This window comes from Rhamphochromis sp. 'chilingali', assembly GCF_963969265.1.
Source record: "Rhamphochromis sp. 'chilingali' genome assembly, chromosome: 12".
NCBI lineage: Eukaryota > Metazoa > Chordata > Actinopteri > Cichliformes > Cichlidae > Rhamphochromis > Rhamphochromis sp. 'chilingali'.
The window spans coordinates 6,019,483-6,034,858 of NC_137939.1; the positions used below are offsets into that span (position 1 = coordinate 6,019,483).

Genomic DNA, 15,376 nt, shown 5'->3' on the forward strand with positions numbered 1-15,376 from the left:
GTGTTGTGCTCTTCTGCATACCTTGTAACAAGTGTTGATTTGAGTTACTGTTGCCTTTTTTACAGCTTAACACAGTCTGGTTATTCTCCTTTGACCTCTGGCATTAATAATTCATTTTTCAGCAGCAGTTGAAATACTCTGATATACCGATGTTGGCATCCAAATGGTGCCTGCTCATAACATTATTACTATTATAATAATAATAATAAATATGCTGTCGTCTCATGAACAATGAAATAACAGCATTTTAAAAAGCTGGTTATTATTTAATCAAAGCATAAAAGACTTTAATGCATATTCACATCACAATACATTACATTTTGTTTACAAACAACTGTAAAAAGACAACAAATATCATGTTCGATGTGGAAGGTGGGCTCCATTAGACTCAGTTAGTGTGCATTTGAGCAACATAATATCATAATTATCATATCATATTTGATAAGATGCCGTACTTTTCTACATGTAACTGAATCAGAATAGGTGAAGCAATATTGACGTGCGTTTTGTGAAGCATTTCTTTTTTCTTTTCTTTCCTTAATGAGCTTCTGTATGTTGTTTACATGATCAAAATAAATTGAACATAAACAAACAATAAATGTAATTAAACATCCTGATGATTTTATCATATCTGGATAATCTGTTGTGAAAGGAGCAATCTTTATTATCAGTGATTAGGACCGGTAAGTTCACTCTACGACACACCGGGCTCATTTATTTAATGAGCCAGAACACAAACAGCAAACTGTAAACCACACAGGGGCCCTGGACCTGCTGTTGAATAGTTAGGATGTCTGCTCGGAAATATTTCCCATGGTATACTGTGGGAATAAGACCTTGCTCACTGTAGGTTTACACTGAGGCTCCAGGGTAGGCTTATTTAGGGTGGACTTAGAGTGACATTCCAAGACGATAGGTGGTATTAGTGTTTCAGAGGGTCCATATGACCTCAGTCTGTCTACAAGGGAAAGGTGTTGTGTGATAGAAATTTCACACAAAATAATGCCTTAATGGATAAAATGTAAAACAAAAATGTAAAAACAACAACAACAGCAAAAAGTGACCATGGTCGCGATTTTTAAAAATATGTTATCACAAGGCAAATTATCTCACAATCTCAGGATAGCCAACATGTTTTCTTATAATGAAAAGACATTTTCCTCCTGTTCTTGAGAAAACAAAGACTCAAATTAATTAGAAAATTATCTCGTGATCACATGGAGAAATATTTTCTTTTGCATAGATTATAAGGACATTATCCTATTATCTGGATAACTTTGTTATTTCAAGATATCAAGATTGAAAGAAACCGTCACAAACCACAGCTTATATCAGCTTCTAACAGTATCTGCTGAAAAACTTTGTAACTCCTGGTATTCGCTTTATTTATTGCTCATCTTTTTTTTAGCACAAGGGAAAAAAGCAGGTAATGAAACTTGTATAATTAATAATATCAAGTTTTAGATTTTAAATGTATTAAATACTGTACAATGGTGGACTGGCTTAGAGAGATAAAATATTTGTATACATGTGGCGGCAGTTCCCATCTCACAATCTGAGCATGAGTTGGGCTACAGCGTAGATATCATAAATTCAACTCAGCACATGTGATCGCTACGAGTGAGTAATTTTTGGTGAAAAGAGTTAAAGCACTGTGATTGACCTTGTGCAGACAATAAACAGACAATAAACCCTGAGGCTACTCAGCTGTGCTGTTCTCAGTACTTCCCCACATCAAACCACTTTTCTAGACCAGAGAAGCTCCATTTCTGATGAAAGAATTTCACTTCACCGGGTCTGGGTACTTATTGTACATTTACGCAGTCCGAGGCAGTTGTATGTGTGTAATGAAGTATTTGTATGGTGTGAGGACCAAATACACAGAAAGAGAATTTAAAGAAAAAGCAGGATTTACATAATGGTGAAAAAGAAGTGCGAAATTTTGTCACACCATATAAAAAGGTTCACTTATATAACTGAAAGGATTTACATGTAAATGACTCTGTTTACTGCTCCTCATATCTCCTGAAATCTTGTCCAAAGATTAAGAGTCACACCTGTTTTAATAAAAAGCGTACAACAAGTAAATAGCATGAAAATAGTCACTATTACTTGCTAACAGATTATATAAAGTTACCAGTCTTACAGGAAGAAAAGTTATTTCATCTCTATAATAAACCACTGTTACTGCCAGTGTTAATGATGTTTTGTCATACTGTTAAAGGAAATCCTGGCTCCCACCTCTATTTCGAGTAAGCTTCTTTTTTATTGACCTGCTATGTTTAACGGTTGATTAAGGAATGGGAATACGAGCTTTTAAATGTAAATACAATTCACACACACTCACACACTGTACATACAACACAAAGTGAGGAGATTTTTGAAAGTCTATGTGTAATTTGGAAAATGTATGCATAGTTTTGACTCTGTGCATCCAATATGTTACATATCATATGCTTGCTTTCAACACTGGATTCTTTAACAAAACTAAACTATAAAACTATAGACACGGTCTTGTTCTCCTCACATTAAAAAGTAGCTCTTTAAGTGTAACAATACTACTTTTTTCCCCACAATCAATATTATCACATTGCTTAATGTTCACGGCCTCTCATCCTTTTTCTTATCTTTCTTGCACACAGATGCCAATTGTGACAAGTTTAATTTAGGAGCTGCATTCCTGAACCTGTGACTACACATGAAATATGTGAAAAACACTGTAATGCTAGTTTAAGCTCGAGGGCCTAATATAAGTCAATTATTAGAGCTTCCTCATTTTAAACTCCATAAATTAAGCAACAGACACTAACATTTACTCCTGTAATTTTCCTGTTTGATTTTCTAGAGCAGTCTGCGTAATCTGACTTGGCTTTAGTTTATACTAACCGCAGTTTTTCTGCTGTGAGAATATTTTTGTTACTTTTACTCTAAATTCTGAAAGGTGCAAACATTTTAGAGAATAAATAAGCAAAGTTTGCTTGCTCAGAATCTGTTAGAGGACACTGAATAAATGTATTTATTGCTCAGCTGAAGGTTAATGATATAATAAGATGCATCGCATAGTTGTTTTTTACATGAATCCTAGCTATACACCATAAAGCAGTTCACTGGCTCTGAAGTTGCTATTAATCTGAGTTTGCTGTGGAACTGAGATGAAAGCTTGATGAACATCAATAATGGTTTTAACAAATAATATAATTAAATGCCCTCCATACAGGCTACATAATATTATAAACCAAAACTCAGTAATATGCCTCATAACACAAGTGGTATTCTCCATTGTGGAATGGTGTTTTAATGGCAAAGTATCAGGCAAAACATCAAAATATCATGGCTTCACCCTGCTTTACATAGCTCCTCCTGGCGCTTTTCCCTCTACAGCATTTTTGCAAAAATGCCTCTGTCTTCCTATATACATTGATATGATCTCATTATTTTTAAAGACTGAGTCAAAGGCAGTTCATAAAACTACATATGAACGCAAAGGGTGGGTCTAAACGAGCTTTGCATAACAAAAGGTCACCAGCTAGTATGCTGTGGTTAAAGTTCTCCTCATGAGGCTCTCAGATGGGATCGAAAGGGGATAGGCTCCGCGGTCTGTATCACATTTGCTGAAGTTTCTGAGTTCTTGAAACCAACTTGCTCCAAGAGTTATGATGCTGAGGAATGTCGGCAGTGTTAAACTCCAAAGTTCTTTCCCTGTGCGTACCTGGGAAGGCAAAGTGCCAAACGGAAAGAAATGAAGGGTCCATTCACCCAAGAAGAAGAGAAGAAGATGGAGGTGCATCAAACTGTCATCCAAGTCCAGGAATTTTATGACGACTTCAGGTTGGGAGGATCTGTATGGAGCTTTGAAGAGAACATATCAGACTAAATTAGTAATACTGAAGAAGCAAATATTGCAATTCAGTGCTGCAGATCCATAAAGTTAGGAGACTCAAAAGAGACTGTGTCATTGTGGCTTCACTTCATGGTCCCCAGTGTGGGATTATACAGTAATACAAATTGCCCTTATTTAGACAAATGTGCTGTATCCAGAAGCACACAGTACAGTAAAATCAGATACTTGACAGATTTATTCACCAACCTCTTTCTTCCCATTTTAAACAAATGCCCAATTTACTAAAAATATACTACAAGTTTCTGCTTAAAATAAGTAGGAAGAGTCAAACACTTGTGTATATGTTTTGTGTCTATTTTATAAATTAGCACACTGTCCATTGATCACAGCATATTTAAACACCAGGAATCTATTCAAGCTACAGTTTGTTAGAGAAAAGTGCTTGCTCTGGATTTGTGGTGGCCCACTACAATCCTAATTTAGATTTGTAAATGTCACAGCATTTTCCTTTCAGTATGAGAACCTCCCTCATGCTTGAAAGTTAACTTTTGACTGTCCAGGCTTGTCAAACTGAAGGAAATTTCAGCTCCCTAACAATTATGGGCAGTTCCAAGAAGCAGCTGATAGCACTTGTTTGTGCAGCCTATGAAACTTATGAACAGCTATTACCCTGCACTTATGTGGCGATTTAAAGTGCTGCATGCTGCTGAAGTTCAGGCTTTTCGCCCAGTGATTTATCATGGGATGTTTTCCGCACAGCTATTGAACAAACTGCTATTCATCAGAGCTGACTTGAAATTGTGTTAGCTGGTCTTGAATCATCAGCAGGAGAAAATCGATTTCTATCACTACGTAAAAAACAAACGTAAGGTAAGCCCAAAATAAATTAAATGTCAATGACGAACCACTGGAAGAAAAAGTTACCTATTCTGTCTGATAACAGGCTAGACGATGTGCCTATCAGTTATATTTATAAGAAAAAAAGTACCAGTCACACCACTGCTCTAGAGAAACCATCCATCTATTTTCTTCCATCTAATTCAGGGTTGAGAGGGGGGCTGGAGCCTGGAGGGGGCTGGAGGTGTCATAGCTTGAGAGGCGGGGTACACCTGGACACGTCGCCAATCTCTAACACAGAGAGACTGACAACTACTCACATTCACATCTAGGATCAATTTCGAATTCCCAGTTAACCTAACTCCAATAATTGCACGTCGGAGAACCCATAGACCCGGGGAGAACATGCAAACTCCACACAGAAAGGCCCCAGTCAGAGGGTGGAGTTAAGCCCAGGGTCTTTTTGCTGTGAGGCAACTGTGCTAACCACCTTGCCAACATGCTAGAAGATGTCCACCTAGAAGAACCTAACTCAATACTGATTTTCTTGTTAGGTAGTGCAAGCCATTGCTGAAAACATATTTTACACGAAGCGAAAAGTCTGGGTGTTTTTCTCAAACTGTGTCCATGTGAGAATAGCACAGCTGTCCAAAGCAACTGTGCGGACATATTTTTTGTCCTGTGGGCTCTAAAGGCAGCACCGTACAGATAAACCAGAGTAATTCAAGTGCAGGATCTGGCTTGTCAGAAAGTAGAACTGCTGACAATGTCAACATTTCTGTCTGGGCATTTTCTGAAGTTCATGTTAAATTTATTATAAGCCTCTTGTCAGCACAAGGTTTACTTCTGTCACTCTTTAGGCTCATTTATGGATGCAATCAAAATTCACAAAAGTAGAGAGAGAAAAAGGATTGTCTCAATATCATTTTTACAGAAATAATCAGACTGACCTTGACAGACAAAAATCACGACACTCGGTCACAACACAACGGCAGCGCGGTGTCTCTGCCCCCTCGTGTTGGGACGGCTGAACACCACGTCGTTTTCGCTGACGTCCTCTGTAGTTCGACATTCCGTACGGCACAGTGCGCCTTAGAAGGACAGAGAGAGGCCTTTTTTCAGCATTTAGCAACAGATGAGCAAAACAAAGCAAAAATAATAAATGGAGCAGATACATCAGGACCTTCACACTGTCAGTGCTCAAACCCTACGCAGAAAAAAATTTGTTTTAAGTTTTAATTATTCATTTTAAAGCAATTTTTAAACAACTACATTTTTCTGTTCTCCAGTGAACCAGGGAACATTTGTTCTTTTGACAATGGAAAATGCAGCCAGAAAGGTCAGTGAAACTGAATAAAAAACAAACCTGACATATGACTTCGATATATCACATTTATAATGTCAGCATCCATCACCATATTGTCTATTCTGGCCCTAATCCTCGCATCTGGATAACATTTAGATTCCAAGTGCCAGGTAGGCATCACTTCTTTTCTTTCTCTTTCCACTCATCTCTTTTCAACCATGTGTGATTGATTCTGTGAAAAATAAGGATCTATATAGAGGCCTTTATATCTTTAGGACCTACGAGGTTCTGGGGAAGGGGGGGGGGGGGGGTCTGCTGACAATGTCAACATTTTATTGTCTGGGCATTTCTGTATGACAAATAAAAGATTCGTTGAATTGACAGATAAAAGCCTTTCTTTTGTAGATTTGACAGATTATGTCAGACTGCCTGCTGCTTATAACTGACTGAGTACCTACAGTGTTGCTGGCATCTTGCTGGGCTGCCTTTACTGTGTCTTTTTCCACTGGAACTTCAGCCTGTGTAATTAACTTCAGGGTGAAATGCATTTGAACCTAATACCTGTTCAATCTAAAGTCGGGGCTGTGAGTCAGAGATCACGCTCAATGTAGCGAAATGCTGTTGTCAGCTGGGGCAGTTATTCCAAAGTGAAAGAAGCGATTTGAGGAAAGCTTTACTTTAAACACTCTTACAATGTGTAGGATCTTTTTGATCAAACTTGTACACACAAATACTTCAAAGTTAGTCTTGTAAGCAAGAACAAAAGGATGGAACATTTGGGATTTCTCCTCTAACTAAGGGTTTGCTATGTTTTTGTTTCAAAAGCATCGAATCCTTTTGGGAATCTTCTGTTTCAGTGCAGTGCTCCAACCATGTAAGAACAAGTTTTCAACACGCACATAATGCACCTAATACTTGCTGCAATAGAGTTACTGGTATTATTTTCACCTTTGTGTGTGTGCGTGTCCATGTAAATATGTGTGTAAGGACACACCCACTATAGGAGAAACTGACATAACAAAAAGGTTTTAGAACTTTGGCAGGTGTTTGGGCATCTGCCTTTACCTTACTTTACAGATCTTTAGCTGAACTCAAACTGCAAGTGGCAGCCACAAGTTAGATGATGAGTCCTATAGCTGGAAATAAAAAGCCAGCTAACTAACTGAGAAGAATATTTATCTGTAAGACTTCAGCCAAAGAGGATTTGTGACTAGATTGGTTTGACTGTTTGTCCGTTCCTGAGCAGGATTATTTAAAAGTTATAAAAAGTTATGAAAATCTTACTAAATGTGGTGCTTGGCCTAACTTAAAAGGAAATCTGAATTTGATGTGCAGAATTTGATACTGTTGCGAGATCAGACACTTTACACCAGTGGTTCCCAAACTTTTTTTGTAGTTGTTTTTTTGTCCTGTGTAATAATATTCAACATTGCTATCAATACATTTTTCAAAAAATGCCTCTCTGTGCAAAATGGGTTTAAAAACATGAACAACTGTGGGATACTGTTTGTCCATGATTTGAACCGAGGGAACAAATCGTGGCAGGTACGGCCTGATATTATTTGTATCCCACTGTAACTTTACTGTATAAAGAGCTAATATCGCCAAAATGTCAGGAGTAGGTATTTATTACAACAAGTGTTTGTGAACTAAAAATCAAGAATGTGGGATACTGTTTGTCCGTGATTTGAAGAGCCCAGCGCATGCTCTCGAGGCAGGGAAAACCAATTCTGCAGGGGAGACCTACCTTGGCACTTGTGCAGGTGAAACCAAAGAGAAGATATGCTTCACCATATTTTCTAGTCTTTGGCTTAGAATGAAGTTGGTTTGGAAACATATTCAGCGATGCTTCATCTCCTGCTTTGCGTTTGTGTGGGCGCCCCGTGCTAGCAGTGTCCAAGCGTTGTTTTGTTGTTTCCCTTTTCATGCCGCGCTCCCCCTGCAATGGCTCTGCGCCCCCCCTAGGGGGCGGGCCCCACACTTAGGGAAGGTCTGCTTTACACCATGTCTTCACGTAAGATTTTTTCAACAACAAAAAAAAATCTGAAACTAAACCAAATCCTTGGTAGACGTATAGCATCTTAGACTGCCCCTTTTTGTATTTGTAGTTGAGATGTTTGCTGCTGACAGCAAACATCAACTCGACTCCTTTTTTTCTCCTGCCATAACTTTGACAACTTGTCTAAGAAACACCCCTTATCAAGTGTTTTTCACCAGTTAATAGCAATAGTAAAGGCTATAGCTATATAAAGCTAAATACATAACTTAATTAACATAGAATCAAATAATCATTAAAGATGTAACAATACTTACTTAATTGTTCCCACATAATCTGTTACTACCCAATCCTAAATATATCTGTCAAACTATTTCAGCCAGCGCAATGAAGAAATCTGTCATTGCATTTTATCAATAGACAGACTTAGGCTATGACTCATGGCGTGCACGGAAAACACAATAAATGCACTAACTTTGGTAAATAATATCCTCCACCTGCCTGATTCCAAACTCTTGCAGGAACACTGGCAATCTGTTGGGCCTGCCATCACTTGAATCTGGTGCCTCGGGGTGGGTAACTGGGTGTAACTGCAATGTGTGGTGCCTCTAGTGCACGGCTCCTATTTCAGTTGCAAAAAAAGCCACGTGCCAATCTTCGTCTGAAAGACTAAATTGCTACTTCTTATAACTCCTGACAAACGAGGAGACGTTGTGCAACCTCTGGGATTCTTGCACAAAAGCGGATTGAACTTAATAAAGCGTGCCTTACTCGGGGGTGTTGATCCAGATGATATCCAAGTGGCAGTAGTAGACGCACTCTTTATCCTTGTAGGAATAGCAGGTGCAGCGCTTTTGTCTGGACTTTGCTTCTGTTGTCTCAGACAGCTGTGAGTCAGCGGAACCCCGGGAGCCAGACACCTTTGAGTCCAATTGGACCATGGCGCGGGACGCCAAGATACCGTTATTAGAAGCAGCTATGTTTAAAAAAACAAAACAATAAAAAATAATAGTAAACAGCTAAATCAGAAGTTCTTCATAAATAAAAAAGGTACTGAGTGCATTCATAAACAACCTTAAAAAATAAATATATCTTATTGCCTACCTTGCAAGACAATAACTGCCAGTATCTTGAAAAGCACGACTCTTGCGAGGATGGACAGCATCTTTGCCATGTCTCAATATATTCCACAAAATAAAGCAAACGCCTGACGAGGAAGCAAATTAATCTCCAACCATCATCGATCCATTAACTTTGGCGCGTGTCCGTGTGCAGTTCATGTGGTCCGCAGATGAAAAAACAAGTGTCGGAGGACGTCGTCTTTCATTCTAATGACTTCATCCCGTAAATCCTGCACCTGCAATTTTTACACTGAGGTGAAGGGAACGTGTTTATTCTAATCCAAGCTTCAGACTGCCGCAGTCGCAAAACAAGTGCGGTCTTTGGAGCGAGGCGAGGAACAAACCCTTGAAGTCGCTTTGCCTTTTAAGACATGCGGGACTTCGGAGGGTACACGCCCACACCTCTCCTAGCACCCACCCTCTGTCAGATGCAGCAGCAGTGTATGTATTTACATATATGCCTATTCATACTTATTTATTTAATGCTTTTACTCGTTTTTACTGGACACCTTTATGAATAAATCAATGAATGAATATTAATACTCTTGAATAGTAATGCTCTTATAACCCATAAAAAGGTATTGCTCAGTGATGGATAAAAGAGACAAACGTGGTCTTGATAGTGAAATAAGTCCTTCAGCTGCACTAATCAGTGCTGTCCTGTTGCCACCCACTGACTGGCGCATATTATCCATAAGTTGAGGGTATGAACTCAACACACAGAGACCCCACCCCAACTAGGAGACTGAAGCCAGGAGCTGGTACAGAAGTGGAGGAAGCAAGAAGAATGAGTTTAATAAAGTTTGATTTATCTGACTGCTTTGTTTCGCTTAATGTGCCTTATAATCCCGTGTACCTTATGGTCCGAAAAATGCGTACTGCACACTGCAGTTTAATGTTGCAAAGCACCTCTTTTTAACTTCAGTGGATATTATACATGGTTATGCTCAGGATATGTCAGCCCATTTCTACTGGAAATGCCTTTGGGTTAAACTTTCAGCAAGGAATTTGCATTTGCACTGTTACATTTTTATAAAGCTTTAATGTACATAAAAACCAGCTTCTTGTTTACGTGAAAATAAATGGAAGGTTGTCTTTTTGCGATAGTAATGTTGTGGAGTTGTATTTTGTCTCGCATCAATTATATCGTCAGTTATATCGTTATCGCAAATTTTCAAATATATATCGTGATAAATATTTTTGGCCATATCGCCCTGCTCTACCCCTCATCATCAGTGGCACGCCAGTGGAGAGAGTGTACAGTTTCCCATACCTGGGTGTCCACATCACTCAGGACCTGTCATGGTCCTGTCACATCAACACCCTGGTTAAGAAAGCCCGTCAGCGTCTCTTCTTCCTCAGAAGACTTAGAGACTTCCATCTGCCACTGAAGGTGCTCAAGAACTTCTACTCCTGCACCATCGAGAGCGTCCTGACGTCAAACATCTGCACCTGGTTTGGGAACAGCACCAAGCAGGACAGACGAGATCTGCAAAGGGTGGTGCGCTCGGCAGAACGCATCATTCAATCAGAGCTCCCTGACCTGCTGTCCATCTACACCAAGCGGTGCAAGTCCAAAGCTAGGAAGATTATGATGGACCTCTCCCATCCCAACAATGGACTCTTCTCACTGTTGAGGTCTGGGAAGCGCTTCCGCTCCCTTAAGGCCAAAACAGAGAGAATGAGGAGGAGCTTCTTCCCCCAGGCTATTCGGGCCCTGAACCAGGTGTAGGACTGGACTCTCCCAAACACGTCACTATAAGACTGGACTCTCACACACGTCACCACACGCACCACCACACATTTCCTATAATCCTATAATTCCTATAATTTATAATCCTTATCTTTATAATCTCTTCTGCTATTTGCACATTCTTTACTGTAAATTCCTAAGTTAATTTGTAAATTTTTGTAGTAAATTGTAAATATTGTAAAACTTTTCTTCTGTCATTTAATGGTCGGGCATTGTACAGCTACAAGCATTTCACCCCCATGTCATACTGTGTATGGTTGTGTGTGTGTGTGACAAATAAAATTTGAATTTGAATTTGAAATCAAGAAAGCAGCCGGGGGGGGGGGGGGGGGGGGGGGGGGGGGGCGCATTACTGATGTACATCACATACAGAAATAGTCAGTTAAGATGTTGGATGCTGAAAAATTGCAAACCCAACCAAATCAACCCCACAGACCACAAAGGGTTTGTGAATGAGGGTGCTCAAGTGAATAAAAACAAACATATCTCGCTGAGGCTCCAACTCCAATTTCCTTTCAACTGGCTTTCCATCTTGAGGCAGCGATCATTCATGAGCAAACCTGCTAATATCTTCATAGTTTCTTAAACATTACGGTGTGTATCAATGTTGTTTTGTATTGTTCAGTTTCTTTCTATCATATAAACAATACACAGATGATTCATTTAGGAAAAAGAGAAAAAAAAAAAGGAAATACAAAATAAAGCAAAACACACTCCAGTATCACTTCACCTGTTCTGAATCAGATTACATATCAAAAAGGAGCGCAAAGAAATGCTCATTTCTCAAATATGGAAGTGCTTTTTTCCTATTTGCAGAAATAGCTGTCTAAAAATAAACTATAAGATAAAGTGTAGATTATGATTAGGCTTGATTTAAAAGTTCTTCCTGGAATTGGTGTCATTAAACCTAGAAAATGTATCCACATTTATATGAACACTACTGAAAAACTTACTTAGATACATTGGTGTAATGATCCAAAGTATATAATGTTTACCTTCTAATTCTCTGGATAGTCTGCATTAAGTATTCTGGATTAGAACTTTCCTACTGAAGCATCCAAGCAAACTTAAATCTGTCTGACTCTTGAGTGCCCTCTGGTTCCTTCCCAAATTCCCCAAGGCTGAGGTTTTGTGCCATATCCCAGTTCTCTGGCACAATCCCCAAGCTGGGAAACAGAAAGAATTCCAGATTAATTAAGACCATATTCTGTTTTCTTTTTCCTGACCAGTGTTATGGAGACAGAAAGCTATCAGAAAACTGAATATGTGGTTTAGGAGTCACATAATGTACCCATGATTTCAAGGTATCATTTTGGGTTTTCTGTGAAGGATCTCTGCAATCTGGGTGAATGAATCTGATGTTGCACTCTGGCTTCATGATGCTGATTATGTACCAAGAACTAGGCAGTCAAAACAGAATAAGCATGTTACAAAATCTCCTTGGATACCTTGGTTTGGCATAGCTGATCATGGATATTAAACTGAAGCTGTGGAGTGTGAAACCTAATAGCAGGCCTTATTTAATTAAACTTTTCTAATTTTACTCATGAAACATAACAGTCTATTACCAATACCATTCTAAAAATCCACCCCGAACCTACCCCGTTTTCCCAATTGGAAATTTCTGTTATTTCCCAAATTGTTGTAGCAATTGTAAATAATACATCTATTTTCTCTTCGCTTTGACTCAAGAAATCATGCATATAGTTACATATTATAACACGTGTATTCTTATGTTCACTTTCAGCCTGCCAAAAGTGTTTATTATAGCTGTGCTTTTGGCAGAGGGAATCTCTTTGCAGCACATTCTAGCCTGACCTGGGAGACATGAGGGAGCATAATACATTAAAGAAGCATTCCAGCTAACACTTTGTCCTGTTTTTCTTGCCCTCCTATGTTTTATTAGAAAACATTTTGTGTGTGCTAAATCTGGGGATTTCCACGCTCATTATCCTGTGGAGCTCCTAAGGTAAGGAGTGGAAAAAACAATAAACAGGTGGTATTAAGATGGATAGGGATATGTAAGCCTATTGAAATGAATCTGATGAACTCATGTAAAATGAGCGGTGGTTAGCACTATCATCTCACAACAGGGAGGTTCTTTTATAGATTTAAGGGCCTTTCAAGGGTTTCTCCCAGTTTTTTGCATGGATATCCCTGGAGCACTCTGGTTTTGCACCCACAGTCCAAAGACATGCATGTTATGTTAACTGGTGAATCTTTAGCCATATGTGTGAGAAAACTGACAAGTAATTTGTGACAATCCTTAAAACTCCCTGAAAAGCCTTCAGCTGATCCAAAATGCTGCAGCGGGAATACTGACAGGAACTAGAAATAGAGAGAATATTTCTCCCATATTGGCTTCTCTTCATTGGCTCCCTGTTAAATTCAGAATCAAGTTTAAGAATCAAGTCTAAGAGGGGTCTTGAATCCCCATCTTATCCAAAAGACCTCATAGTACCACGTTACTCTAGAAGAGCACTTCAGGCTCAAACTGGTGGTTTACTTTGGGTTCCTAGATTCTTTAAAAGTAGAATGGGAGGTAGAGCCTTCATTGTTCTGTGGAACCATCTACCAGTTTGAATTCGGGAGAAAGACGCCCTCTTTACTTTTAAGATTAGACCTAAAACCTTCCTTTTGGCGAATGCTTAGACCTGGATAAGGTGACCCTGAATCCTCCCTTAGTTATGTTGCTATAACCCTAGGCTACGAGGGGCTTCCATTGATCTACTGTTTCTTGTTCACTCACCTTTTTCTCTCTATGTGCTTATCCTGCCCTCACGACACGTGACCATGTGAAGCTAGAACAAAATAGAGGAGATCTTCCACACAAGGCTTGCTTTTCTTGCTTTTAATGAAGATCCTTTAAAGCCTTATCTCTCTCAAGGCTTCTCCTTGCTATTTCTTATTTGTAACTGAAATATACAGAAAATGAAAATAAATTGCTAGCTAATACACATCTTAATGACAAACTTAGCCTAGCTTAACACGTGCGTTACATTAGCATCGCAGTTCACTCCAGGTAAACACATATAAAGGTTGTTTCTGAACATATTAATACTCCAAAGACGAACGTTTCCCAAGGTACAAGCGTGTAGGGCACTCTTAGCGTGTACATGAACTCGTTCACTCTTTTAATACTGCCGAAGCACTTTTCACAGCATTAACGGAGAAAACACGTCAAAGATATGCGAATAATCAGAGCGCTCCCTCGCTCCCGTTTCCGCACGTACAATACAAAGATTGCTTGTGATAACGATGTCTCACTCTGAGCAAATTTCGAACCCAGACATTTTAACTGTTTTTAGCATGAGTTACTTATAATATTTCTTAACTTTGAACTTATTTATCACTTTGCTTATGTAACTTAATCAGACTATGCATTAACTATTGACTTCTGACCAAAAGGCATAACAGTGCTTATGTAGCCTACTCTGCATTTAATTATTAGCTATTATTAATGTCTGGTTCACTTCCACGGGGTAATTTTTGTCCTGTGTCTCTCCCATCACCTCTGACCGGTCATGGTGACTTACTTAAGATGTTTCGTCTGGATGCAGACAAGGGTTTCAACCAATTTTTGTAAGACTCTGCAGAAATATGTATGGCTGTGCTGAACTTTCCATGAACGGAACATCCTTCCAAGGTGAGGATTATAACACTAAACACAGCAAGATAGCGCTCAAATGAGTAGCAGCTGATCCCGTCTACCCCAGAGATTTCCTGCTTTGCGGTATTGTTGTTGAAGAGCATATGGTTTACCATGACTGATGACTAGCACTTGCTGGAAATTGTATGACCTCCGTGATGCTTCACATTAAGTTGGCGGTATTGTGGGTATGCAAAACCCACAGAGTGGTTGAATCAATATTGTCAAACTAAAACAGTCACAGAGGGCCTGTGAAAGAATGACCTAAATTTGAGATGACAGTTTAAATTGGAAAATAAAGTTGGAATTTAACTTTATATCCACAGAAGACACAGGGTGCACATTTAAAAGAGAGAAACCCATGTGGATTCACCCCCAAATACAATTTGCATTCCAAGACACTTGTGATGGAGCTGTTTTTTTTCTTGTTGCATAAAGACTTAAACATAAGCGGTTAGCCAAAATTACAGGCAACATGCATACAGCTACTATTGGAGACTGATAGAAAGTCTCTCTACAGTGAGTGCCAAACCAAAACTGTTGCACAGACACAAATGCAGGAAATGTGTCTCAGAATAAAAGCTTGCTGAAACACTGCCCTCTGATTGGCATCTACTGCTTAACTTATTATCAGGGATAAGGAAACAAAGTTTTTTGCACACACTGGGTTTTGAAAAGCAAGGAGAAAGAGTAAAGCTTGGATGTTTCTTAAGAAACACAAAGAACTAAAACGGACAACAGAACACTATAATTTAGTGTTGTTTAAAAACAGTAAGGTTGCTGGTTGTAGGAAAAATGTAAAAAGGCATTAGAAGTAACCTAAAGCAGGAAACATTGAAATCTTAGATGGCTCAAGTTTCATACAGCTTTCAG

General features: G+C 39.0%; 1 protein-coding gene across 1 annotated transcript; it reads right to left on the minus strand.

Moving 5' to 3' along the window:
• Positions 1-265: 265 nt before the first annotated feature.
• On the minus strand, positions 266-9,494 carry edn3b (endothelin 3b). The gene is made up of 4 exons (XM_080899632.1): positions 9,085-9,494; positions 8,752-8,956; positions 5,629-5,769; positions 266-3,849 (listed from the first exon to the last, which is right to left on the minus strand). Exons 1-4 carry the CDS (start codon positions 9,152-9,154, stop codon positions 3,825-3,827), a joined length of 441 nt encoding a protein of 146 aa, XP_080755758.1. The 5' UTR covers positions 9,155-9,494; the 3' UTR covers positions 266-3,824.
• Positions 9,495-15,376: the final 5,882 nt, after the last annotated feature.

Coding starts and splice junctions, on each gene's coding strand:
- edn3b (XM_080899632.1), bottom strand. CDS start 9,154: ATGGCAAAGATGCTGTCCATCCTCGCAAGAGTCGTGCTTTTCAAGATA. Junction 8,957..9,084: donor GGCAGTTATTGTCTTGCAAG/GTAGGCAATAAG, acceptor TTTTAAACATAG/CTGCTTCTAATAACGGTATC. Junction 5,770..8,751: donor ATCTGGATCAACACCCCCGA/GTAAGGCACGCT, acceptor TGTCCTTCTAAG/GCGCACTGTGCCGTACGGAA.